Genomic DNA, 27,228 nt, shown 5'->3' with positions numbered 1-27,228 from the left:
TCCTGGGAAAAGCAGGTTCTTGTAGCACTCACCCTGTATTTGTGGGATCCAGCCTCTTTTATGGGAGTCATCTCAGATTTGGGGGAGGGATGCCTAAAGTCCTTCTCAGAAGCAACTTGCCTGAGGGCCCAGTGCTGTTGGTTCTTTCCATAAAACCAGGGCACTGACTTGCTTTTGCTACAAAGATGCTTGAGGGCTACCCTACTGAGAGGGTGCAGCTTGCATTTGGTAAATGACGCTTCCCCAAAAGCTGATCATCTAAAAATATGTTATTCACTTATCTTCCAAAATGGCCACATGTCTATAGATTGAATGCGAAGAGTTATTTCCACTTGGGAAGGTTGCATAACAGGCTGGCTCTCAGGCTAGAAGAGTTCTTTTCCTGTACACCTCTGTTCAAATTTGCAGAATGTTTCTCCAGCTTGATTGAGTGGGTTTGGCAGGGACTGCCAGCACTCGTGCTAAAAATGTCGGATTTCCTGCCCCCTTAGGCAGTGAATGATCTACAAACACACAGAGAAATCCATCAGCGAAGCTGTCTGCAAGGAGAAAGGAAAGATTGCATTCCTGCCGGCAAAGACCCTTGAATGTATTGGCTTACGCATTGTCCACTGGCTGACTCTTCAGGGGAGGCGCTGGGGCACTGTTGAGACAAAGAGGAAAATCTTAAAGGGTATTCTAGCAAGTATTTTGAGTTGCCAAGGCTTCAGGAAACCAAGGTTGCAGGAAAAATAAAGAGAACCAGGCAGACAGAAAGAGACTTTGGATAAGAACTTGGAGTTTATTCCCTGAGCTGGAATGTGGGGTTTAAACATGAAAACTGGATAGAAAAATGTGTATGACCAGTTCTGTTTCATCGATTATATTTCCCTTGTCTGGTGTTGTGTGCAAATAACCCCATTTCATGACTAATCATATTTTAGTAGATATTTCCAGAGATCAGCACCTTAAAACTTAACCTGGGGCTGCAGTTGTAGAGTAGTTGGTAAAACCACTGCATACGATAACAGCATTTTACATGGCGAGGTTTGCCTCCTGGCTTGGCTGCTCCACTTCTGATCTAGCATCCTGCTTGTGAACTTGAAAAGGCCACAGAGGATGACCCAAGTGTGTGGTTCTCTGCCACTCATGTGGCAAACCCAAATGAATCTCTGGGTTTCTGGCTTCGGCCTGGCCCACACTTGGCCACTGTGGCCCTCGTTGGAGTGTGCCAGCAGATGGAAGATAACCTCTCTCTCAGTGTACCTCCAACTTCCAAAAAAATGAAACTTTAAAAAAAAAAAAAGCGTAACCTAAATACATCATCATACTTAAAAAGAAACATTGTTGTCTTCAAAGTGTCACTATCCAATCTATATTAGATTTCTGGTTTTCTCCAAAGTGTTATAATTTATTTTGTTCCTCTAAAGATTTATTTTTATTTACTTATTTGAAAGGCAGAGTTATATGTAGATATCTTCTAGTCACTGGTTTGCTCTGCAAATGGCCCCAGTCGTTTGGCCTGAGCCAGGCCAAAGCCAGGAGCTTCCTTAGGGTCTCCCGTGTGGATGGCTGGGGGATAGGTACTTGGGCTATCTTCCACTGCTTTCCTAGACACATTGGCAGGGAGCTGGATCAGAAGTGTTGCAGCCAGGGCTGAAATTGGTACTCACATGGGCTACCGGCATTCTGAGAGTGGTCTAACCTGCTCTACTGCATTGGTGGTCTGTATGTTGTTATTTTTGGTGGTGTGTGATAGCGTCTAAGTGTCTTTTAAAAAAGATTTGTTTTTATTTGAAAGACAGTGTTACAGAGAGGAGGAAATCTTCCAGCTTCTGACTTAATCCCCAAATGTCTGCATTGGCCAGAGCTAGGTTAGTCTGAAGGCAGGAGCCAGGAAATTCTTCCAGGCTTCTCACACGGGTGCAGGAGCTCCAGCTGTCCTCAGCTGTTTTCCCCAGTGCACCATCAGAGGGCTGGATTGGAAGCGGAGAACCTAGGACACGAACCAGTACCCGTATGGGATGCCAGCACTGCAGGTGGAGGTTTCAGCCACTGTGCCCCAGCACCGGTCCCTGGAGTCGTCTCCTCTGCCTTCTGTTTCCTGTGAATTGGTATCAAGCCTTGGTGAAATTCAGATTTTTGGTTTGGGGTCTGGCACTGTTGTCACAGATGATGTTTTCCAGTAAGAAACATAATGTCTGAGAGGCTTTTATTTGGTGCTGTTAGCACCTGCTGAAGTTCAGAATTAACATTCTTTTGTTCATTAGGCATTGGAAAGGGGAGGGTATTGTTTTCAGGCAAAATAGGTATTTTCATGGAGGGAAACATCTACAATTTGGTTATCTAGTGGTTTGGTGTATTTAGAAAAGGCAGGTTAAAAATGTTTGCCTCTTTCCTTTTATTTACCAATTTTCAACAAAAGAGTTGGCTCACGGATATATTCTTATGGTAACAAAGTAATAAATGGGCTTTTAGTCAGTGCCTTTATAGTCTTGTGGAGTTAAACATGTTTGCCGTGGTGTTAGGCCATTGTAAACCTGCTGATCAGTGCTCACAGTGTCCTATTTTTGGCCATAAAAGAGGCTTCAGCTTGGCTCCTGGTGCCTTTGACACAATCCAGGAATATTAGATAGCTTCCCTGCCTTCTAATACAGCAAGATGTTCTAGACTCTTAATTATTTTGTCTCAGACTTGGACTCAGGAAACGCTGATTGCTTTAGTAGGAAATTGTTTACGGTCCCTAATATGGACACGGAAGGTTCCTGTTACTCATGCATTGGTAATTGTTTCCAGGTGTTTTTAGTGAACAGAGAGACACACATATGTACACGTATGCATATTCCTATAGGTGTATTTTAAGTTAAAAGGTCTTACTGATACTTCAAATAGTATATTCAAAACTGGTATCTCAAATTCATATTCAAGATGCTCCTCAACTTACGATGGAGTTGAATCCCAACAAGCTTTAAAAAAAAAGTTAAGTGAAAAATGCATTTGCTTTGTCTAACCTACTCAACATCCATGCGTAGAATATCTGTTAGTTTATCCTTAAATTCGATGGGCTTGCTGGGATCTGCAGCTCACTAGTGCTGTGCAGCATCAAGAGCAAGTGTGGAACCCAACAGCCCTAGGCCAGGAAAAGATCACAGTTTTTTTTAAAGATTTATTTATTTTTATTGGAAAGGCAGATATACAGAGAGGAGAGACAGAGAGGAAGATCTTCTGTCCGATGATTCACTCCCCAAGTGAGCGCAACAGCCGATGCTATGCCAATCCGAAGCCAGGAGCCTCCTCCAGGTCTCCCACACGGGTGCAGGTTCCCAAAGCTTTGGGCCATCCTCGACTGCTTTCCCAGGCCACAGGCAGGAAGCTGGATGGGAAGCGGGGCTGCCGGGATTAGAACCAGTGCCCATGTGGGATCCTGGGCGTGCAAGGCGAGGACCTTAACCACTTGTGCCACCACACTGGGCCCGCTGCCTCCATGTTTTATTGAATTGCTCGGGGAATCGAATTACAGGAGCTGATGTGGCACAAATGTTGATGGTTACGTCCTGTCTTGATCTGTGCTTGAGGATCAGGAAGCCGCAGTGTGACCCGGGACCGGAAGTCAGTACACGATCGTCTCAAGGCTAGCTTTAAGCACACAGTCCTGTGGCCATCGACCATGCTGAACTGTGCACCCTCACCCACAAGCCTGGAATTTGGTCTTGGACTTTTGCCTTCTCATGGACCAGTGCCTGCTGAGTTTGACCTTGGTCTCCGGCAGTGGCAGTGTGTGAACTCAGGATTCCAGGCACAGTCAGCTCTGCTCCTCCTTTTCTAGTCATGCTGTTACTTTTTACCAACTGCCTGCAGCATCTCTCCCTTTCTATTCTTGCAAAAGTTGAAATAACCAAATTAGTTGTATCACATAAGCAGTTTTTAAAAAAAATTTGGTTTTTTTTTTGGTAGGATGCCTATCCCATTTTCTGTTTTTGTAAAAATTGCAATAACCAAATTTGTTATATTGCAATAACCAAATTTGTTATATAGCATAAACAGATTAAAATAAAAAAACTACTTGTTATCCTTTTGACAGAATTCCTTGCCCCAGAAGAAGGGCGCCCAGATGTTGTTAGGTTTAGGGGGATGGTGACCGCTCTGGCGCTTCTTGCTGAGAAGGGGCGTGGTCATTGAGGGGCAGCAGTGTGGCATGCCTCTGGGGGCCTCTGGCAGAGTGCTGATTTCCTTGGGGGCGTGGTCTGAAGGACCACCTGGGACCTGGAGGCTTCTTATGTAGTGCTCAGCTACACAAGGCATAGGCAGGCAGCATCCTTCCCAGCTGAGAGCCTGACCCTTGCAGTTTCATGGATCCTTAAGGTCAAAAACTCTGTGTTAGAGCTTTAGATGAAAAAAAACATGATTGAAATCTTAGATCATATTAGCAGCCTGCACAGCCCTGCACTGTAGCCTAGTGGTTAAAGTCCGTGCCTTGTATGTGCCCAAATGCCATGTGGATGCTGATTCATGTCCCAGCTGCTCTACTTCCCATCCAGCTCTTTACTTGTAGCCTGGAAAAGCAGTCCAGGACGGCCCAAAGCCTTGGGATCCTGCAGCCACGTGGGAGACCTGGAGGAAGTACCTGGCTCCTGGCTTTGGATCAGCTCAGCTCTGGCTGTTGTAGCCACTTGAGGAGTTAACCAGCAGATGGAAGATCTTTCTGCTTCTCTCTGTAAATCTGACTTTCCAATAAAAATAAATGAATCGATGAATCTTAAAATTAGCAGCTAGCTCTGAGTATTTTAACAAAAGTTATGGTTTAGAGCTAATTAGTTATAAAGTTAATGCATTTAACATTTCCATTTTTAAAAGACCCCAATGTTTAAATCAGTTAAACTCAATAGATGTAGGAGAATACACATAAACTTTTTGGGTTGCATAAAACTTTTACCTTGGTCAGTTACAAAACCCAGAGAAACTTTAAATTGAAAACATTATCACATGATATCAGAACCTAAACTCCACATTGGGGCTGTTAAATGTATTTTATAACAGAGAATCGGGTGATCTTGTCAAGAACATCTGGTTTTTAAAATTTTCCTCTAATCTCATTCAAAGTAACCTTGCACAATATTTGACTTCCACAAACTTCCTGCAACAGTCTTATTCCTTCAGTCTCTCTTTATATAATTGTTTTCTTTTTGTTGAAACATTGTTTTAGCCTTTAATTACCAAGAATACACTTTCAGGTTTATAGCTTTCTCTATAACTTTTTTTTTTCTATATAATGAGTCCTTCAATTCACATGACAAACTCAGGGCCTTTAAATTAAGAGAACAAAATATCTTTTCAAAGAACATGCAGGGCCCGGAGCAATACCCTAGTGGCTCAAGTCCTCACGTTGAATGCGCTGGGACCCCATATGGCCACTGGTTCTAATCCTGGCAGCCCTGCTTCCCATCCAGCTCCCTACCTGTGGCCTGGGAGAGCAGTCAAGAATGGCCCAAAGCCTTGGGACCCTGCACCCATGTGGGAGACCTGGAGGAAGCTCCCGGCTGCTGGCTTCAAATTGGCTCAGCTCTGGCCATTGGGGCTGCTTAGGGAGTGAATCAACGGGTGGAAGATCTTCCTCTCTGTCTCTCCACCTCTCTGTACATCTGCCTTTCCAATAGAAGTTAATTTTTTTTTAAAAGAACATGCAGACTTTTAACCCATAGTTATTTTATCACAGTTTTGAATTGACAATGGTGAAGCAGTTGTGAATCCAGGCAGGAAACAGTTAAATGATTTTTACACAGTTATATTTTACCAAAGTGTGATAATCCTGGAATCTCATGGAAATATTTAATTTATAAGAATAAGTGCCAACAACACTTTGTATAAAGATAGAATCAGTTTTGGGAATCACATTGTGGAAGCAAAAGGTTTAAATCAGTCATGATTTACCAAAACTCAGCAGATTCTGATATTTTAGGAAGTATAGCAGGATTTCACAAATCTTACACCTTTTAAGGCAGCAGCAAATAATCAGAGACCTCTATATCTTAACAAAGCACAGATTGACAAATGGAAAACAGAAATCTTAAGCTGATGGGCAGAGAAACTTTTCCAATTCGGCAAATGAGAAGCGTGGGCACCGTGAGTCAGAGCGCGAAGGGCCAGTAATGGACATGGCCCATTCCTCCTCACCCTCAGCAGCCCCTCTCCCCTCCAGCTGCAAGGCCCCAGGACCTGCTCTGTGTGAGCCTTGAAGAAAAAGGTGAAATGAGGCAACCTCTCACCCTGTGAATCTTTTTTTAACATTGTTCCCACTTTCTCCCACTCTGAAAAGCAAAAAAATACCATGCATAGGAAACCAAAGGTTGTGTTGCTGAGCAATAGCAAGAAACTCTGTTGAGTCTTTTTCCCAGACTTTCAACTCCTTTTCCTTTAAGTAACTGTGTAACTGCACTACAGTATTATCTGTTCTTTACCAAAAGCTTTCCCCATGGCTCTGGCAAGAACTTACCGTCCACAGAACTCCCTGTCTTGAACCCAGGTGCTTTGTGCTTGCGATGCCCCATATTCACGCTTGGTGATGAATGTCGCTTGTTGTAAATCAGAACACAGAGTCTTCAAATGTTCAAGGAAAATGAATTTATTATGAAACAGGGCAGCAGCTGTCTCACAGGATACCGCACCAAGGGACAGGAAAACAGGATTTTTACAGTAAAAATGAATATACAAAAACTCATGCTACGTGCACAAGAGCAGGGTGGTCACTGGTAGCAATCTATTAAATGAAAAAAGCAATAACATCTTGGCAGACAAAGCAAAAGTTACCGAGGTCGGCATGCCCTAAAACACACAATAACATTCAACAGGCCAACTCAGCTTCCAAGAGCCTCACCTGAACTGGCACTTTGGCAGAGTTCATGGTTGGTCCTATTACATTGTCTGTCTTAGCTGATCTGTAGCAATCGCTATTCACTCTAGGTGATTCTTCTCCAAGCAGCATGACTAGGGTTAGAGAGAGATGACGTGCAATTGAGAGAATAAGAGATGAGGCAGACACAAGGCTACTGAAGCAGGCAGCCAGAGGGAAGCTCCTATGGAGAAACGTCCACCTAGAAGGCTTGCTGCCTCCATCTTTTATTGAACTGTTTGAGGAATCAAATTATAGGGGTTGATGTGGCAAAAATGTAGCTACATTCTATATTGATGTTAGCCATCCAGTGCTTGATGAGCAGGAAGCTACTGGGTAACCCAAGTCTAGAAGTCAGAACATGGTCATCTCAAGGATATCTTGAAGTACACAGTGGTGTGGCCTTGAACTGTTGCTCAAGAGTGCACCCTTGCTTGCAGGCTTCAACTTTGGTCTCGGACTTTTGTCTTCTCATGGACCATTGCCCGTGGAGTTTGACTTTGGTTCTGGCAGCTGCATTTGTGAACTCCGGATTCCAGGCACAGTCCGCCCTGCCCTTCCTTATCTAAATGTGCTGTTTCTTCCTACAAACTGCCTGTAGCACGCACTGTAGGACCAGCCCCAGTAATTTGTTTCTGAGCAATTAATCCGACAGCTAAAACATGCACATATCCTTAGGTTGAATTTTATTTTACTTTTTGTTGGAAAGATTACTTTTCAAATTAAAAATTTTAAGTCTTTTTAAAAATTTTTTTAAATTTTATGGTACAATTTCATAGAATCTGGGACTACCCCCCCACACACAAATTCCCACCCCCTGATTTTCCCTGTGTTGTTACTCTTTCATAAGGAGTCATGATTCCATCGCTATGTTATTTAAGTGTGCCCCAACATTGCTGGTACACACCAAATTAAAAGTTGTGTAATTCTATAAGATACTTTTATGAACTACAGTCAAATCCCCAAAACAAAGTATATTCATTCCAGTTTTAGCATATGCGCTGCCAAAGCGAGCCCAGCGAAGTATATTCAAAGAATTCTAGCCTCTATTGCTTCTACCTTTACCCTGTCCTTGACTTTCCCTCCTTCTGCACAGGTAACCAATATTTCAAAGTGCCTAGTTTGTGTTCCGTTGCTTCTTTGGCAGAAGCCGTGTGTGTGCGCGCGCATGCTCACACACATGCCTGCACATGTACTTGAAACTCCTCCCCGCTTAGGTAAGTGAGCACATCCTGTGCAGACCCAACCCTGGAAAGGAGCCCTTAGTGGGATGTGGGGAGATTCCTGGCTCTGCGTTGCAGTTGCCAGACACTTCCCTCTAGGGGGTGCTATAGTTTGTCCAGACTCCGCTGATGGGCGTTGGTGATCCCTACCCAGTCTTGCTGTTATACGTGGTAGCGGCATGAATGGCCTTGTGACTGGGTCTTGCTGCATGTTTTGTCAGTGCATCTTTAGGACAGTCCTAGATTCCTGGGGAAAGGGTAAAGTGAAAGTTTGTAGATTTTCTCCCATTAAGGTTGTGCCATTTTACCACCCCATTTGTGACAGCCTTGCCAAAAGTAGGTATGGTGAAAGTTCTGGGTTTTTCTAGTCCAGTCGGTGAGAAGCTTAACTTTAATTTGCATTTCTCTTGCAGCAAGTGGAGAAGGACACTTGGTTTGAAAAGCGTCTTCCTGGTTTTCTGATTGGAGCCGTGGTGTATTTTGTTTTTTTTTTTTTAAGGGTTTATTTATTTATTGGAAAGTCAGATATACAGAGAGGAGGAGAGACAGAGAGAAAGATATTCTGTCTGATGACACACTCCCCAAGTGAGCGCAACGGCCGATGCTATGCCTATCTGAAGCCAGGATCCAGGAACTTCCTCCAGGTCTCCCATGCGGGTGCAGGGTCCAAGGCTTTGGGCCGTCCTTGACTGCTTTCCCAGGCCACAGGCAGGGAGCTGGATGGGAAGTGGAGCTGCCGGGATTAGAACCGCCGGGCCCAAGCCGTGGTGTTTAAGTTGAGCACTTGAATCTATGGCACAAGTTGAACCCAAAGCCTCTAACGCAGAGAGCTTGAAAATACCTACTACCAAGCTGGGTGTGAGGCAGACCTCATAGTCATTAAGCATAACCGTACAGGGTGGGTCCAAGAGCTTATAAGACATATATTGCAAAGGAAAGGACTGTTGGATGTGGAGCTGCACAAGGCTGGATTGTGACCCCCCTGGGCCCCCACTCTACTACTTGCCAGATCTTGATCCTTGTGAACGTGTGTGTGTGTGTGTGTGTGTGTTCATTTGTAAAGAATGACTACAGTGCTTGCCTTGATGAGACTTGATGCTAGGCTAAAGCAGTTCAGGGCTTGACAAAGTGCCTGACACAAGGTAAAGGCTAAGGAAATGTTTGTTGTCTGCTTACTGTTTGTGTTAATGAGAATTATTAAGACTCTCCAGCTTCTAGGTCATAGTGTGTGAAATCATTAACGCTTCCTGTAGAACAGACCCAATGCTTTCCTGAGAAGAGAGGCTGTTATTTGCATGGACTGGGAAAGTGGCTGGGCTGCAGATCTGAATGCCACACTTAGAATTCTGGGACGAAAGGAGGAAGAAGCTTAGATAACAAAGACATCCTGAAAGCCCTGCCGAGGAGGGGTGGAGGGAGGGAGCCCGCGGGCATGCCGTGTCCTTATTGGACGTGGCTTTGGCGTGCCTCCCAGCCTCAGGACTGAAAGGTGTGTTTGAGAACTCAGTGGGCAGCTGGTGAAGGCTCAGTTCCCATCTGCCCTCCTAACCTTGGGTGGAGAGGAAGTTACAGTGTGACCTTGGCGGTACCCTGCAATGGTGTTGCCCCTGTGCAGTCCCACACCAGCTTCCCACCTCAGCAGGTCTTTTCCCCTGCAGTGGCTAATGCGATTTTCCCTAGCTCACTGGCCAAGCTTGGCTCCCACCTGCTCTTTCTGTGGGGTGGGCAGGGAGTGGTTTTGCACCAGCACAGTGGCCCTTTCGCTTGTTACTCGTGCGTGTTAAAGGGTTAGCTTTAGAAATCTTTTTATGCAAGTTAGATTTGAATTTGGTTCATCTTTACTGTTTCTGTTATTTTGCTTTGTCCTTTCCTGCATGTACCTCTGTTTTTATAATGATCATCTTTGATTTCTTTGGGTTATTTTGTGCTCTTTGTTTAGGTGTTTGAATATAATTTTAGATTCATTAAGTTCCACCCTTCTTATGTTCTACTAAATGCAGTTAAGCTATTGCTGAATGGTCTTTTAATTCTAAATATTTTATCATTTCTCTTTAAATTGCTCACCTGTGAGTAACCTTGAAGTGTGTTTCATAAATTTTTAAGGACATGGAGTTTGCTGCAATTTGCATTATTGATTCTGATTTCATCACATTGCAATCAGTGAAAGTGCCTTCTGGGGTAACATTTATCAAGGAAATTAGTGAAAAGCTATTTTGTGACCTGAATTTCAGATGTCTTAGTTAAGAAAAAAAAAAGGGATGGGAGAGTATTCTGGGGTCAGCATGGTGGCACAGCAATTTTTTTTCTAAAGATTTGTTCATTGTTATTGGAAAGGCAGATTTACAGAGAGAAGGAAAGACAAAGATCTTGCATCCGATGGTTCACTCCCCAAGTGGCTGTAACAGCCAGAACTCAGTCGATCTGAAGCCTCGAGCCAGCAGCTTCTTCCAAGTCTCTCATGTGGGTGCAGGGTCCCAAGGCCTTGGGCCATCCTCCACTGCCTTCTCAGGCCACAAACAGGGAGCTGGATGGGAAGTGGAGCAGCCAGGACACAAACCAGCACCCATATGGGATCCCAGTTCTTCAAGGTGAGGATTTTAGCCACTGAACCATCATGCCAGCCCCAGCATAGCCATTTCATCTGCCACCTGGAGTGCTGGCATCCCATGTGGGTGCCCATTCATGTCCTGGCTGCTCCACTTCCCATCCAGCTCCCTGCTTATGGCCTGAGAAAACAGTGGAGGATGGCCCATGTCCTTGGGCTCCTGCACCCACATGGGAGACCAGGAAGATGCTCTTCACTGCAGATCAGCCTAGCTCAGGCCATTGTGGCCGTTTGAGGAGTAAACCAGCAGATGGAAGATCTCTGTCTGTCTCTCTTCCCTATAAATCTGTGTTTCAAATAAGAATAAATATTGCAAGAAACAATTTTCTTAAAAAACACGTCAATGCTCTGTTCCCTGGAAAGTGAGTAGTTAACAGCACGTGACGGAGAGTTGAGTACCTGACTGTTCATGTCCTCCTCAGCCCTGCTGCCAGCAGAGTCACAGTGCAAGCAGCTGCACTCCTCCTGGGTCCAGGACACAGAGGGGTCCACTTCAGGGTGATGTGCATGCTAGGGCTTGGAGAAGATACCCAGGCCAAGGAGGACACCAGCTCTTCCCTTTTTGATTCATGAGAACTGGTTTCTTCAAGTCTCAGCTTCCTTTATCTATGAAACCCATTATCTGGTTTCTGCTTGAATGTCTTGGTTGTTGCGACTGTAGGAGTTTGTGCTCTGTAATAACACAGGGACAGATCTGATAAATACCCTGTCAGCATGGAAGGATGAGGAGGACTAAACATGATCCATGACCTGGCATGCAGCACCTGCTGTGATCCCTTAGCGCTGTCTGGGTGTCATGGCAGTTCTCGGAGCCATGTCTCCTCAGCTGTCACGTGGAGAGAGTTTATCCTGGCCTGTAGGCTTGAGAGTTCTGTGCTGAGACCCAGGAGGGGTCACGGACACAAAGTACTTGATCGACTATGAAGAGATCTTCAAATCTGAAAGGTGCAGATGTGGGGCACCTTGTGCCAAATTGGCATGCCTGCCTATTAACCCCTTTTATTCTCTACAAGGAGTTGGGACAGGGCAAGGAGGAGAGAAAAATGTGGAGGTCTTTGAGATTCTCCAGACTCCTCCTCTTTCTTCCCCTTAGTGTGGAGTACAGAAGCTGCCACCATGACCACCCACGTGACGCTGGAAGATGCCTTGTCCAACGTGGACCTGCTGGAAGAGCTGCCCCTCCCCGACCAGCAGCCATGCATCGAGCCTCCGCCTTCCTCCATCATGTACCAGGTAACGCACTTGGCACAACACCTCTGAGCTTCCTGGAAGGTCGTGCCCTGAAGGTCTAGAGAAGGGAAAGGTCGCTTCCAGGAGGTGAAAGGTCACGGGCTGATGGAGTCCCTGCACCCTCCCGGAGCTGAGATGAGCTGGTCAATGCTCACCAGCATCCCTGCCCTGCCCCCAGGGAGGGCTTGTTGATCTGTTTTGACCCCGATTACCTTCCCGATGGTTCTTGCGGCCGCGCTAATCAAGGCTTTGGCAGCTCTGACCTTATGAATAAAATATTGCAATTTAGAAGCCTCTGGAGCCTGCCTGGGTAATGGCTTTCCCTTCATGTATATGAGAGGAGTGCTGGCCTGGAGAAGTCAGCACAGTTGCTTGCTTTGGCTGAAGATGAGCTCTTGTGGTAGAGAAAACAGCATCCTTTGCTCAATGCCGGGATCCCATCAGTGTGTGGGGAGGCAGTGGGGCGGACATGCCGAAGCCAGCCCTGCAGATAACCCCTGGCTGGACGTGCCAGTCGAGTAGGCCGTGGAAGGAGGAATGTGTTAACTTGATTTGTTTGTTGTCGTTGAATTTGACCTTCTGAAAGTTCTTAGACTAAGTAAACCCCAATGTAAGTCACTGTATACTTTCAGATTTACTCTGTGATTAGATTTATTAAGCACCTGCTTAAAAGTTCAGTTGGTAAACTTGGCCTATTAACATCTTCTAACTTGGACTCATTTCTTGGTTGTATGAATGTCTTACATTAATTCAGACAAGTAGAAATAAAAAGTCAAACATAGAAGTATACTTAAAGGTTCCCTCTCCCCTCTACTTTGTCTCAAATGTGCATGCGTATATGGGTTTTTACCAAAAGGAAGTTAGATGTATTGATCCGTGAGTTGTCTTTTGAATTTAAAACTTGTTATGGCTGTTTTGCCGTGACAAAGCTATAGTACTGCAACATTATACTTAATCACATCATGAGTGGTTATTCCTATGTACTTAGCCTATTACTGATGATGGACATTTGGTTTGTTTGCACTTGTTTTTTGTTTGTTTTGGATCACACAAGAAAGCCACAGTGATCATTCTTGTACCTGTGCATTTGCTGGGCCGAAGGAATGTGGCCCTGCCTTTCAGCAGCTACTCGGTCACGGTCACATGTGGCTGAAGCATTTCCTTCGCAGGCTCTGCTGAGCGAGCCTTGTTACTGACGGCCTTGGGTGAGGGGGCTGGTGCTGTCATCAGCCTGCTCCTGTGCAGGAGTTAGGGTTAGGTATGAAATAAGAGGGGACAGGGCAATCAGTTTTTGCAGGGAGCTTGTGATGGTAGGCAGCTGTTTGCTCCCCAGCCACCCAGCCAGCCACCTTGGATCTGTTTTCTAGCGACCAACTACCCTTATCTTTGTCATTCCACAGGCTAACTTTGACACCAACTTTGAGGACAGGAATGCGTTTGTCACGGGCATTGCAAGGTACATTGAGCAGGCGACGGTGCACTCCAGCATGGTAAGTCACTGTGACCCGTGAGTGTGGACCGCCCCCTTCTGGGGGAGGGTAGGGCTCGGGAGCAGCTGCTCCTGTGGGACACACGTACCCGACACCCCACCCCATTCAGACCCCGCTGCTTGAGCTCACCCCCTGCCCAGCTCCATCTCCTCTCAGGGACAGGGGGCACACTGACACACTGGCACACTGGGTGCTCAAATCCTGGTCCTTGTGAGGGTCCAACCTCATCCACTCATTTCCCTGAGTATCTGTAGCTTTGAGAATGAATTGATTAGAACACAGTAAATGACCAGAGAGTAGAATTTTGTCTCTAGAGCGTAGCAAAACCTTCTTCAGGGAAGGGAGTGTAGCTTCAGCTTGGGCGTGACACTGATGGACCAGAGGAAGCTGTTGGCCTGAACCACTCACAAGTGGACGCAGGTGAGTGGAACCACCATCTAGCGTGCGTCACCGTTCTGTGCAGAATCATCCCCTGCCCTCTCGGGAGGCCTTTGATTCTATTCCTGGACAGCACTGGAATTTGAAGAATTCCAACTTCCTCGCTCATGGCTCTGCCTGTGACTCCTTAGATCCTTCTCACTGGAGTTTTGAATAAATACAGTTCATTCCTTCAGTGGCTCTTGAGCCATACGGCTGTTTGACCGCTGGACCGGTCCACAAAGTCACAAAGGTATAGCTGTCTGAATTCTCCATAAGAGAAAGGGGAAATAGACAAGCTTGCTGTTTACCATGCACCTTCTCCCGTGCAGCTGTCTTCGTCATTGTCTATTTAGTCCTCATACAAATCCTGTGAGGTAGCCATCATTATTATTGTGCATTTCATGGATGAGCACAACCAAAGGAGTATGTGCAGGGGCCTGCCACTTATGCGTGACACTGCAAAACCCAGGTCTATCTGACAACAAAACCTTTGCTCTAGACCACTCTTTGTAGACAAATCAAAATGCGTGAAGGGTATCATGATCACGGTTCAAAGCTCTGTGTTTTTAAGGGGCGTTTGGGGCAGGGGAGCCCAGGTTGACGAGGGAGGTGCTTTGGGCCTTGGAAGAGAATAGGGATGCCTGCCATGGACATCACATTCCCAAGTGGATAGAAGAGTTCCTCATCATGATCTCATCAGTGCTGTCACAGTCCTGGGACTTGCCAAGGGATCATTTAAACCCATTTGAGGAATGGGAAAATTGAGGAATCAATATGCAAGTTGCTCATGATCCCACAACTACTAAATCAATCTAGGGCCCAAACTTCAGGGTTGTTCCTCAGCCTGCTCTCCCTCTGCTGTACTCTTGTGTCTTATATACTGAGAATGTAGCAGAGCTGAGGTGGGGAGGGCAGACTAGGGGAGGGAACATGGGGAAGCAGAGGGGAAAGAAAGTGCAGGGACTTCCAGGTGTGGAGCGAAAGGTACATAGAGAACACTTGCCTGTGGTAATTCTGGAAAATCAAATAAGGCTTAGTACCTGGGTATACCAGGACGCCGTGGACTGGGCACTGCAGAAGTGTATTCCCTCTCAGTTCTGGAGAGTGGAAGTCCAAGAGCCGGGCATCGGCACAGGCATCGGCACATCTGTCCCCCAACCCTCTGCACTACCTGCAGATGGCCACACCTTACTGATCCGTCACGTAATTCTCTGGTACCCATCTCTCTCCGAATTCCCTGCTCTTAGGAAGGTGCCAGTTGATTTGGATTGGGGCCCACCAATGGCCATGTTTGTACTGAGTACCACATTTCATTATTATGACTACTAATTTTAAATTTACAAAACAAACATTGTGAAGTAGTACGGTAACAAGCTTCCCTATATTGCTCACCCAGTTTCCCTCTTAACATCTCATGATATATTTGTCCAGCTCCCTGTATTTTTGTAATAAAAACTGTGTTTATCCCTTTCATCCCTCTCAGCCTCTAGTAATGAACATTCTGTGTTCAGATTGAGTTTTGAAAGAAAAAATTTATCAGGAGGGGGCTGGCCCAGTGGCATAGGAGGCTAACTGCTGCCTGTGGTGCCAACATCTCTTTAAAGGCACCGGTTCAAGTCCTGGCTGCTCCACTTCCAGTCCAGCTCTCTGCTAATGCCCTGAGACAGGGGTGGAGGATGGCCTAAGGCATTGGGCTCCTGCAAGCACACGGGAAGCCTGGAAGTTTCCTCTCTCCCAGCTTCAGACCTGCCCAGCTCTAGCCATTGTGCCCATTTGGAGAGAGAACCAGTGGACGGAAGATCTTTCTCTTTCTTTCCCTCTCTTTCTGTAACTCATTTAAGTAAATCTTTATAAAAATCCCCAAGAAGGAAATCTCATTCACACTAGCCATAAACAAGCAAAATAGTTCAGGATACATTTAATGAAATCAGTGAGGGGTCTCTACTATGAAAATTATAAAGCATTGACGAAAGAAATCACCAAGAATACAAACACAGAAAGAGATCTCTCACACAGGGATAAGAAAATTTGATAGAATGCCTCGACTATCTACAGTAATCCATATATTAATACAGTCTCTATCAAAATAACAGTGGCTTTCGTTACTGAATTGACATGGAATCACAAAAAAGCCAGAAAAACCCAAGTGATCCTTTAGCAAAACACAAAGCAAAAAACAGGGTGGAGGAATTATAATATTTAATTTCATAGTATACTACAAAGCTGTAACAAAGCTAAAGCAGCACAGTGCTGGCAATAAAAACTGGCACATAGGGCAGCAGAGCAGAAAAGAGAGCCCTGAGTTGGTCCACACATATGCTCAGCCTGCCAGAGCTGCCCAGTCCGTGCACTGGATAAAAGGGTAATTCCTTATCAGTCAGTGCTGCCGAAGTGCACATCTGTCGTAAGCACATCTTAAAACGCCCTGCGTCGCTGTCGCTTTGCTCCTTGTCATGAACGGCAGGACACCCACAGGCCTGATCTTGGTTCTCTGTGGTGTCAAGGACAAAATGTTACTGATTTTAAAAGATCTCTAAGAATTAGAAATGTCACTTGGCCATGACATTTGCTTTGGAAACAGACTGTAATAAGCAATAAACTCTAAACTAAATCTTATTGCAAGCTGATAAGATATTATGAAGTGGATGGGAGAGGTGCACTTAAAAAGAAATCATTACTGATAAACTTTTCTGTAGTGCAAATGTTTATAAAGAGAAATGGCCACATAGTGTTTCTGTTATGTTTTTGATGTACACTCTGTAACGTGGAGCCACTCAAAGCGTACAGCTCAGCAGCTTTTAAACACATGCACAGTGTTGTGCAACCATTGCCATCATGGGTTTCCGTCACCCAGGGAAATGCCCTAGACCTGTTAGCAGTCACTCCCAGTTCCTCTCTCTCCACATTCCCTTGCAACTGTTGTTATGCTTTCTGTCTGTATGCATTTACCTATTTTGGATATTTCGTCTGCACAAAACACCCAGTATGTGGTCTATTGCATTCTCTTTGGCAGCACATATGCTAAAAACATGTGGCCTGTCACTAGTATGTTTTCAGGGTTCATCTATGGTGCTGCGTATGCCGATACTTCAGTCTTTTCTTAGATAAGTAAGATTCCATTGTGTGGATAGACCAGTTACCATCTGTCAGTTGATAGGCATGTGAGTTATCGTAATTCTGGGATCACTGTGAATAATGCCAGTGCAGAGATCCGTGCTATAAGCAAATCTTAACTTCCCCCAAGTTTCTGTGTGGACGTAGGAATTCAGTTCTTGTGGATACATAACTAGGAGTAGAGTGACTGGCTGTGTGAAGTGGGAGCTCCAGGACTGGCTGTTTTCATAATGTGCTTTATAGATCGCTTAGTACACATTCATGTGTCTCCTATTCTCATGACGTTCTAGGAGAGGATTAGCATCATCGTGCTTTAATAGATGAGCAAATGGCAAGTTTTAGGACATGCGATTGACTGTAGCCTGAAGAGCTAGTAAGTGAAGCAGCTGGGACTTGAGCCCACTTATCTGGGCTTGGAGTTTCAGGCTGTCTCCACAGATCCCGGCACCCCATGCGTGAGTCATCTCTGCCCTCTCCTGGTTCTGATTCGTACTGTTGCCAGTTTCCCCATCTGCTCTGCCTGTTATTTTTAAAAATTAATATTAACTGTTTTCCTGCTTATGGGATCTGAAGGCTTCTTCAAAAAGTGTGTGGAAATGCTTTGGCATGATATACATTGTGCTTGGATTTCACATTTTGCACCAAAATAAACATATTTCAAGTTAATTTTTTCCACGAATGTTGAAATACCTTCCTAGTAACAAAGGCTCTTATAGAAGTGCGAACATTGTGTTACTGTACACAATGGCGTAGATCATGTGTACTGGTACTGTCATAGTTCTAAACTGTATATATTGATAGAGATTAATCCAACCTCAGAAAACTTGTTCTTAGTTGGCATATCCTACCAACATTTTTTTCCACTGTGTAACAATATGCGTTTATAATGATTTCTGTTTGTTGACTTGTCTACTGAACATACTCTCTTGCTGCAGATTTTCTTTCTAACACTTCCAGGGTCCTCATGTTGTAGGCCCAGGAAGGGGCCCGAGACTCTGCATTTCCAGTACGCCCAACAGAGGATGCTGCTTGGAGAAGCACAGGCGAGCTGGCATCATTGCTCCCTGCTCAGGGTGTTTTTGCTATTTCAGAATGAAATGCTGGAGGAAGGTCACGAGTACGCGGTCATGCTGTACACCTGGCGCAGCTGCTCCCGGGCCATCCCCCAGGTGAGGCCGTCCTTGCCCCGCGTCGCACCCACGTGGAGTCTGAGCACCCTTCCCAGAGAGCTGAACTTCTCTGGGTGACAGAGACTGAAGCACGGCCTGTTGACCCACACGGATGCTATTCAGAGAGCTTCCTTTAAAACTGATGATAGGCACCCTTGCCCAGGCACTGGAAAAACATTTTCCACATGTTGCCACTCAACAACAATGCATGCTCACTGTGTGATGCACAAACCATGGCACAAGAGTGTAAAGTCAAAGAGAAGGTGACCATGGCCGACCCACCTCCCGCCACAGCGTAACCACCATCAGCACTTCGCAGCAGCATCTTCTGATCTTAACCCTGGCAAGAGTGGCCTTTTGTCCATTTTTATCACTTTACTAGTGGGTTGTTTCTTATTTATAGTATTTTATTACCTATTTCTACTTAATTACGGACGTTTTTGTGTTGGCGTAGTTTCTTTTATTACCGTCATTGTCACTATCATAACATCAATGGATTCCATTGTTAAACAACCAACAAACCACAGGTGTGTAAAGTAAGCAGAAACCTTCTGTCCCCTTCGTCCTGATCCCACTCTTCCGAGGCAGCTGCTATCAACAGCTTGGTTTGCAGTCTTTACAAATTCTCTATTGTATATAAATGCACACACATTGTTTGGTTCTGCTTAACAAACATAAGACCTGATGACGGTTACTGTTCTGTGGCTGCCTTTTTCATATTAGTGCACATAAACCTGATTCTTTCTAGTAGTTCCTAATGATGTTGTGTGGCTGTATGATCTTTTCCCTATTTAATCACTGAATGAATGAGTATTCACTGGGTATTGCTACTGTTTTAAGAATTTGTGGGTAGCAGCCTGAGGAGTCCTTGCACTCACCTGCACCCCTCTTCCGACTCCTCGAGCAGTCTTGATGTTGCAAGAGCATCACCAAGTGCCAGAGTAAATGGGTTCACAACTTACATCGGCCAACGTTGGTATGGGTTGGTATGGGATGGCTAGGGGAGCTCTGCCAGGCCTGCCCGGAGCAGTAGACAGACGTTCTCTGCAGGGAGCCTGGCCACCCCCAATCAGCAGCAATAGTGCAAAGCTTGGAAGAGCAAGATCTTGCAGAGTAGCACAGATATGGATGTGTGTACATGGTCAGGGAACAGAGCCAAAAAGGGGAGGAGGGTTCTGGTTCCTTTTCTGCAGTCAGTCCTAGGGCACACTTCTGTCCTCTCTTCTCCCAAAGCTGAGGACGTCATTACCAGCCAGAAGGAGGGTGGAAAAGGCCCCATTGCTGTAACTCGAGGTATTAAACTGTGACTGTGCAAAGCAAGGTGTGCGAGTGTCCCTTTTGTGCTTCCCAGGTGAAATGCAACGAGCAGCCCAACCGGGTGGAGATCTATGAGAAGACGGTGGAGGTGCTGGAGCCGGAGGTCACAAAGCTCATGAAGTTCATGTACTTTCAGGTGAGAGGTGCAGGCTGGGTCTGCACCTGCAGATGCTTCTTGATGCTGGGGTCTGCTACTTTGTACCCCGTTATTGATTCATTTAGCAAATATCTTTATTACATCCTGCACACTCCGGGGAGAGCAAGACAGACAGGTGTTCTGATCATGTCATATACAGCCCAGTGAGTTTATGAGTGTATTTGAGCAGGGGGAAATACTCCATGGTAAGTGCTGTGAGTGAAGGTAATCTTTAAAAGGAGTTATGTTATGTGGGTGGGCCCTGCTTGGGGAAGACCCCATCTGGAGGCAGTGTGGGAACTGGGATCTATGCATTGAGGGAGGCCAACATGTGATGGTCAGGAGAAAGACCGAGGCTCAGGGGTCCAAAGGAACCTGGCATGTTGAAGAAATGCAAGGAAGCCATGAAGGCCACGGGGTGGTGACAAGGGGTTGGTGGTAAAGGGTGACACCGGAGACTGTTCAGTCAGACCCTGCTTTGGGCGTCCACATCCTGTGTTTAGCTGCCTGACATTGAGTCTCGCCTCCGCTTCCAATTCCAGCTTCCTGCTGAGGTGTGCCTTGTAAGGCAGCAGCAGTGGCTCGAGTGGTTGAGTGGCTGCCGCCAATATCGGGGACTGGATGGAGTTTCTGTCCTTGACCTGACACAGCCATGGCTCTTGTGGGCATTTGGGGAGTAGAACTGCAGATGGGAAACTGGCACACTCCTCTCTCTCTCTCTCTCTCTCTCTCTCTCTCTCTCTCTCTCTCTCTCTCTCAAGTAAAATGAACTTAAATAAATTTTTGGAAATTTTCTTTTAAAAAAAAACTTATTTCTATTGAAAAAATAGCTATACAGAGAGAAGGAGAGACCAAGAGAAAGATCTTTCATCTGCTGGTTCACTTCCCAAGTAGCCACAGCAGCTGGAGCTGTGCCAATTTGAAGCCAGGAGCTTATTCCAAGTCTCCCACATATGTGTAGGATCCCAAAGGCTTGCACTGTTGTACACTGCTTTTCCCAGGTTATAAGCAGGAAACTGGATTGGAAATGGAACAGCCAGAACATGAACCAGTGCTCATATGGGATGTTAGTGCTGGCAGGTTGAGGATTAGCCAGCTATTGTGCCAGTCCCTAGGCATTTTTTTTAAAAGATGCATTTATTTTTATTGGAAAGTCTGATACACAGAGAGGAGGAGAGACAGTGAGAAAGATCTTCCGTCCAATGATTCACTCCCCAAGTGAGCACAACGGCCGATGCTATGCCGATCCGAAGCCAGGATCCAGGAACTTCTTCCAGGTCTCCCACACGGGTGCAAGGTCCCAAGGCTTTGGGCCATCCTCGACTGCTTTCCCAGGCCACAAGCAGGGAGCTGGATGGGAAGTGGAGCTGCCGGGATTAGAACCGGCACCCATATGGATCCCAGCGTATGCAAGGCAAGGACTTTAGCCGCCAGGCCACGTCGCCTGCCCCCAGTCCCTAGACATTTTTCAGTAAGATTGGAGAGAGAGGCAGGGACCTCATCCTGTAGGGCACTGATGTTATTCATGTGCCACAGGAGGCCAGGGGAGACATTTAGTGATGTGATGTGAGCTGAGGTTTTGCAGCAGTGCTCTGGCTGCTGTGGTCAGCAGATGGTTGGGTGAAGAGCAGGGGGAGCTACTGCGGGCCTGGAAGCATGGTTGTTCATAAAAAGGAAAAGAGGACAGGAGGCTTCTGTGAATGCTGGTGGGACAGAAATGACGGGACGGGAGGGTAAGCGAGGAAGCATGCGGGCGTAGTGCAGGGTGAATGCAAGGCCAGTCTGCAGCCTGGGGTGAGCGTCTGTCACATACTCTCTGACTTAAACGTGTCCTGCTGTGAACTGAGCTTTGTCACTAGAACCCCAGGCATGGGTCAGTGTTCTCCCTGTGCCCAGTACCACGCTGGCGCCCACAGGTGAGAAGTGGCACAGTGGGAGAAGGTGCCCTGGAAGCCACACACAGCCCTAAGCAAAGAGCGTTGCCTGCAAAGGCTGAGAAACCCAAGGTAGACCTCTGTTGTGCCTCTTTCACCTGCGCCTGTGCCTTTTTGTTTTTGTTTTTAAGATCTATTTACTTTTATCGGAAAATCAGATTTGCAGAGTAGAGATACAGAAAGAAAAATCTTCCATCCATTGATTCACTTCCCAGGTGGCTACAACCAGCCAGAGCTGAACTGATCCAAAGCCAGGAGCCAGGAGCCACCTCTGGGTCTCCCATGTGGGCTTGGGGTCCCAAAGCTTTGGGCCGTCCTGCAGTGCTTTTCCAGGCCACAAACAGGGAGCGTGATGGGAAGTGGAGCAGCTAGACATGAACTGGCACCCATATGGGACCCCAGTGGATGCAAGGCGAGGACTTTAGCAACTAGGCTTCCATGCCAGTCCCACCTGTGTGTTTAACGTCTCTGCCACCTGGAGATTTGGTGCCACTATTCATGCCAGCTTCATAGAGCTGTTTTCTAGGAGCTTAGCATCTCTGGGAGGCAGATTCATGAGGGAAAAGCTATCCAGAAACTGAGCCGCAGGCTTCCCTCCTGGCAAGAGATGTTTATAGGAGAGGGTCAGGGTCGGGAGTGTGGCCTGAATGGTAGCTGTTGGCTACATGGGCTGTTTCTGTTCAGACAGACAGAAAATTCAATGTCTCAGTCGTGCTGGGCACATCTCAAGTGGCCACAGGAGATGAGCAGGTGCCTTGCTAGCAGCATAGGCACCGTCCATGCAGAAAGTGGCATGGGATGGACACTCCATGGAGGAAGTGTGACGTGGCCTGTCTTTGAAGGGGGGCAGTGCTCAGCTGCTGAGGGGGGCTCACTCTCATCTAAGCAATCGATTCTCTTCCCCTCCTCTCCCTTCTTCTCTCCATACCTTCTCTCTTGCTCACTCTCTCTAGAGGGCTGCAGTAACCTCCTTTTACTGTTTCTGTTCATTTGCTTTTCTGAATTAGTAGTCGATGTGTTAAGAAAGAGGTCACCCACTGTGGAATTCGTGCATGTGTAGTGGGCAGCTCGCCAGCTGTGGTGCACTCACCGAGTTGTGCATCCATCTCGAAGATCAATTTTAGAAGCAAGTCTGTCTCCCTCAGCTGTCCAGGTCCTTCACCGCCTCTCACCTCAAGTCCTGGGCAACCACAGACGTTTCTGTGTTTTTGTTCTGGGTATTTCACAGAAATGTGGTTGCACAGTGTTTGCTTTGGTGTTTGCCTTCTGTCCGTTGGTATAAAGGCCACTCAATTTCATTCCTTTCTGAGACTGAAAGCTGTTTCCTGAATGTAAATGCCATGCTCCATTTCCCTATCCATCAGTTCACAGACGTTTGTTTCCATTATGATCCAAACCTGAACATGCTTATGCAAGTTTCTGAGGTTTTCCTTTCTTTCGTGTTGTAGCCTCCTAGCTGCTCTCCCACTTCTGCTCTTGGCTCTGTACAGTCAGTTCTCCCAACAGGAAGCACATGACCCCTTTTCAGTCGAGTTCAGGCCATCCTGTCTGTCCTGCTTCAGAACCTCCCATTTGCTGCGTGCTAAAGCCCAAGCCTTCACAAAGGTGTGCAAGAGCCACGACGCTGGTCCCTGCTGACCCTGACCCCAGTTCCTAGACGGCAGCCACTGTCCCTGAAGCCTCCCCAGGGCTGAAACGCACCTTGGGATGTGTGCACCTGGTGGGCACGCCCCCCTCTTGTCCTCACACTCCTCTCTTCCTCATTCCAACTCCTTTCCTGTGAGTCACTTCTGGGTGACCTCTGATTCTCCTCCCACCAGGCCCATTCCTTCTTTATTTTCCTCTAGTGCACCTGTCACATGGCCCCATCTCACTGGAATATGGGCTTCTTTGGGGCAGAATTTTTGGGAGGATCTTTTCTCTTGTGTCTCCTGGCATGTGGTGGGCGCTGAGTAGCTACTCCTGAGTGACCCTCTTTCTGTCTCTCAGCCTGCCTGATGGTTGGTGCCTGCCACTATCCATGGTGCTGAGAATCCAACAAGGAATGATGGAATGCAGGCATGGACAGAGCAGTTCTTGGGTTTGACTCATGTGGGTGTAGGTCCCAGGCACCCCTCTAGAAGTCAGCTCCAGGTGCAGGGCTTCTCTGAGAAGGACTGAAAGACCCATCTGCCCTTCTCTAAATGTCCGGGCTATGATGTGGACCCCTCTGAGCCTTGACCTTGCCTGTACCAGGGAGCATGGTAAGCAGGCCCTGTGAGCTGCCCGTGCTTGCTCACTGCCCCTCTCCTGCAGCGCAAGGCCATCGAGCGGTTCTGCAGCGAGGTGAAGCGGCTGTGCCATGCCGAGCGCAGGAAGGACTTTGTCTCCGAGGCCTACCTCCTGACCCTGGGCAAGTTCATCAACATGTTCGCCGTCCTGGACGAGCTGAAGAACATGAAGTGCAGTGTCAAGAATGACCACTCCGCCTACAAGAGGTCAGCGCCCCTCCTGTCCTCCCTGTCCCCAGGCAGGTCCTGCTTCCCAGCTCTCGGGTTCATTCTCTGCTCTCCTTCTGCAGGGTGCTTGGGCCCATGTCAGTGTGGTTCGAGAATAAGGGCAGAGCTGGGTCTCTGAAAAACTTGATCTGTGCAGAGCTGTGGAGCTCAGATGAGATCAAACTGTCCTTTCTCCCCTGCTGGGGCAGCAGGGCTGCCTGTGCCCTGTGGGAGCAGAAAGATGGTCATAGATGGTTATGGGACAGCTTTCCTGAAAGTGTTAGGAGACCTTCTCACGGTGCTTGAGGCAAAGGAGATGAGCTGGCTCAGGTGCCTGCATTCTGGGTACTCAGATGACATTAGCCTTGGTTTCTTGTGCTCCATCAGCTTCAGGCGGCTCCTTCCTGGTGGCCTGCAGCTGCCCGACTGTCCTGGCAGCCACTGCAGCAGCTCCAGCTCCTGAGGAAGGACAGATGCTCTTCTGTCCACCTAGGTTTGCTGAAGTTCCAGTGAGACTCCCAGTGGGAGCAGCTTGGGCCCTGTGCTAAATGCCAACCCTCCCTCTGTCACGGTGGCAGGAGGGATGGTTTGGACACTCTGAGGAAGCAGTGCCCGCCCCTGCGCTCACAAGAAAGAAGGGCTGAGAGTGGCCGAGAGGTTGGGATGCAGCCACTCTGAAGCAGGGCAGTGCGGTCTAGGCAGCAAACGTGGACTGCATTGGTTGAGTTGTAGGCAAGCTCCAAGTGGGTGCATCTCTCGGGCAGGACTTCTTGTCACTGATGGAGTAGAGGTTCTCCCTGAACCTCTCCCTCCTGGGTCTCCGTGGTCACTAGAAAAAATAATAGACCAGCTCTTACAGCTCTGCTGCCCAGTAGACAGAACCCTTCCCCTGATGAGCAAGAACAAGAAAGACAACTTCCCAAGATTTCGCTGCTAGCTCAGAGCATAACTCCTTCCCCTAAAGTCTCCCCACTTGTGGTCAGCTGCTCCCATCAAGGCCACACCAGCAGAGGCCCTAAGCAAGGCAGGTGTCTCGTGTCCATGTCACGGTTCATGGGGATGCAGTCCACTCCCCTGCCAGGCTTGGGTGGGACATGCAGACAGATGTGGGTCTCCCTGTCTGTCTGGTTTCTGTCATTTGAGTTGCCTGGTGACCTATAAGGTTACTTAGACTTAGGCTGTCCTTTGCTTCAGAAACAAAGAGCAAGCCCCCGTCTTGATCCCTTGTGTGTAACACCTTGCACAATTTCCTGGGGACCCCAGCAAGGGCTGCTTCTCTCGCCACCTGACTTAGCACTCCTGGCCGGGTGAGAGGACGCCGGTTGCCCTTGAACCTGTAAGCCTGAGTTAGGGAGGTTGTGAGTGCTTTCTTGACTTTGTCATGTGGGTCCAGGTATCACAGGGCTGTCAACAAGCCCAAGTGAGTTGGGTTCACTATCTGTCTCCTTTTCCACTAGGGCGGCCCGTGACATTCAAAGCTTGTTCCCTCAGGGGCCAGTGTCACCTAGGTTAGGTGGACAGAGGAGCTTGCAAGGGGTGGGCCAGCTGCCTGGGCCTCACCTGACCTCTGCATTTCAGGGCAGCCCAGTTCCTCAGGAAGATGGCAGATCCACAGTCCATCCAGGAGTCACAGAACCTCTCCATGTTCCTGGCCAACCACAACAGGATCACGCAGGTAAGCTAATCCTGCGCTCAGCAGTTCGGGGGTGCAAGGGGTGGGCCCTGTGTGCGAGCAAGCACGCTTAACCTGTGTTTAGTGTCAGTGCATGGGCCCTGCCCCACGCAAGACTGAGATCAGGCTGCAGGCCCCGCTGCCCGCTGCAGCTGGCCTTTGCACCTCTCATTCCTTGGCTTCTAAAAGCCTCAGCCAGCAGCTCTGGGCCCGCATCGAGGCAGAAGCTGTGGGTGTGTGGTCAGGCGCTAGATGGGCTGCCTTTCTAACTCTATTTCACCCCGACCCATGTTGAGGTCCCTGGCAAAGTCCGAGCCTCAGCTTCCCTCTCTGTAAAATGTCTGCTGTTTGGAGCTCTGAAGGAGGCCTCCTGTGGCGAGCAGTGAGGCACTGTGGGAAAAGCCCTTGGCGCTCAAACCCTGCCAGTCCACAGGCATGTAGGAAGGCACGGCTGTGGTCACTCCCTGCCCGCTCTTTGTCGGCTCCTCCAGTTCCACCTGAGGCAGTGTGACCAGCAGGGTCTCTGCAGGTGCCAGCTAAGCAGGAATCAGCAAGAATGCTACAGGGGCTGCACAGCATAGAGAGGGCCTGCCTCGTCTGGGAGCGTTCAGAGCCCAGGGGAGGCAGGGTCTCCTGCACTCTGTTAACTACAGAGGGGTGACCCACATTCCCAGGAAGCAGCTGCAGGGCCCTCCCTCCCTGCTCTGGGCACTCCACAGGGTCTGGAGTGAGTTCCTCATCAGCGGAGGCATGTAACAGCTCCGAGCAGCCTCTGTCAGGGCTCTAAACAGAGGACTTGGGTGCCAGGTGCAGGTTAGCACGCCGGTTCCTGTCTGCCTGGGGCCAGCTGTGATGGCTGGCCAGTCCCTGGGAACCCACTACCCGGCTGGGGGCCTTCCCGGGTGGCACGGTGGTGGTGCCCAACAAGGTCTCGCTACCTAACTGGAGGGTGGTCTGGCCGGGCAGTGTCTCCATCAGCAACTGGAAGTGATCCCAGGCTACGAGGAGCTGCTGGCTGACATTGTCAACATCTGTGTGGATTACTACGAGAATAAGATGTACCTGACCCCCAGCGAGAAACACATGCTCCTCAAGGTAAGCTCAAGCCAGAGCCGGCCTGCCCTCGCACCCACGCCCTGGCCTGCCCTCGCACCCACACCCAGGCCTGCCCTCGCACCCACGCCCCGCCCTGCCTTCGCACCCACGCCCCGCCCTGCCTTCGCACCCACGCCCTGCCCTGCCTTCCTGCACCCACGCCCCGCCCTGCCTTCCTGCAGCCTGCCCTCCACCCACGGCCCCCGCATGCACTTCCTCCAATGTTCCCTCCCACTCTTGCATTCTCGCTGCCTTCTTTTTGAAAGCATTTTACAGGTAGTACTTCTTTTTCTCACTTAAACGTTCCTGTGGACCTTACTACGCACAATCCTTTGAGTTTCCTCTTTCCTTTACTATGCCATGTTCCCTTTGAAAGTGTCATCGAAAATATTCCTCCAGTGTAATTTTCAGCAGCTACCGAGTGTCCCATTGCATGGGGACACTGCTGCTGAACGCATCCCGTGCTGTTGGATATCTGTTT

At 48.0% G+C, this 27,228-nt stretch overlaps 1 protein-coding gene across 4 annotated transcripts in view; it reads left to right on the top strand.

Annotated features, from left to right (window-relative positions):
- The window catches only part of CYFIP2 (cytoplasmic FMR1 interacting protein 2), a 111,317-nt gene that overhangs the window by 15,520 nt on the left and 68,569 nt on the right, over positions 1 to 27,228 (top strand). For 2 of the 4 annotated variants that reach the window (XM_040989407.1, XM_040989342.1), the window contains exons 2-8: positions 11,787 to 11,926; positions 13,324 to 13,413; positions 18,039 to 18,116; positions 19,468 to 19,569; positions 23,799 to 23,980; positions 25,559 to 25,655; positions 26,619 to 26,747. In XM_040989407.1, coding sequence (XP_040845341.1) covers positions 11,810 to 11,926; positions 13,324 to 13,413; positions 18,039 to 18,116; positions 19,468 to 19,569; positions 23,799 to 23,980; positions 25,559 to 25,655; positions 26,619 to 26,747 — 795 coding nt within the window. In that variant the 5' untranslated portion in view covers positions 11,787 to 11,809. The remainder of the gene's footprint in view (positions 1 to 11,786; positions 11,927 to 13,323; positions 13,414 to 18,038; positions 18,117 to 19,467; positions 19,570 to 23,798; positions 23,981 to 25,558; positions 25,656 to 26,618; positions 26,748 to 27,228) is intronic. The other 2 variants (XM_040989489.1, XM_040989568.1) reach the window with 2 other exon arrangements.

This window comes from Ochotona curzoniae, unplaced genomic scaffold (genome assembly GCF_017591425.1).
Source record: "Ochotona curzoniae isolate NIBS_2020 unplaced genomic scaffold, NIBS_Ocur_1.0 contig_1, whole genome shotgun sequence".
Lineage (NCBI taxonomy): Eukaryota > Metazoa > Chordata > Mammalia > Lagomorpha > Ochotonidae > Ochotona > Ochotona curzoniae.
This window is presented reverse-complemented; position numbering and strand designations above follow the sequence as displayed.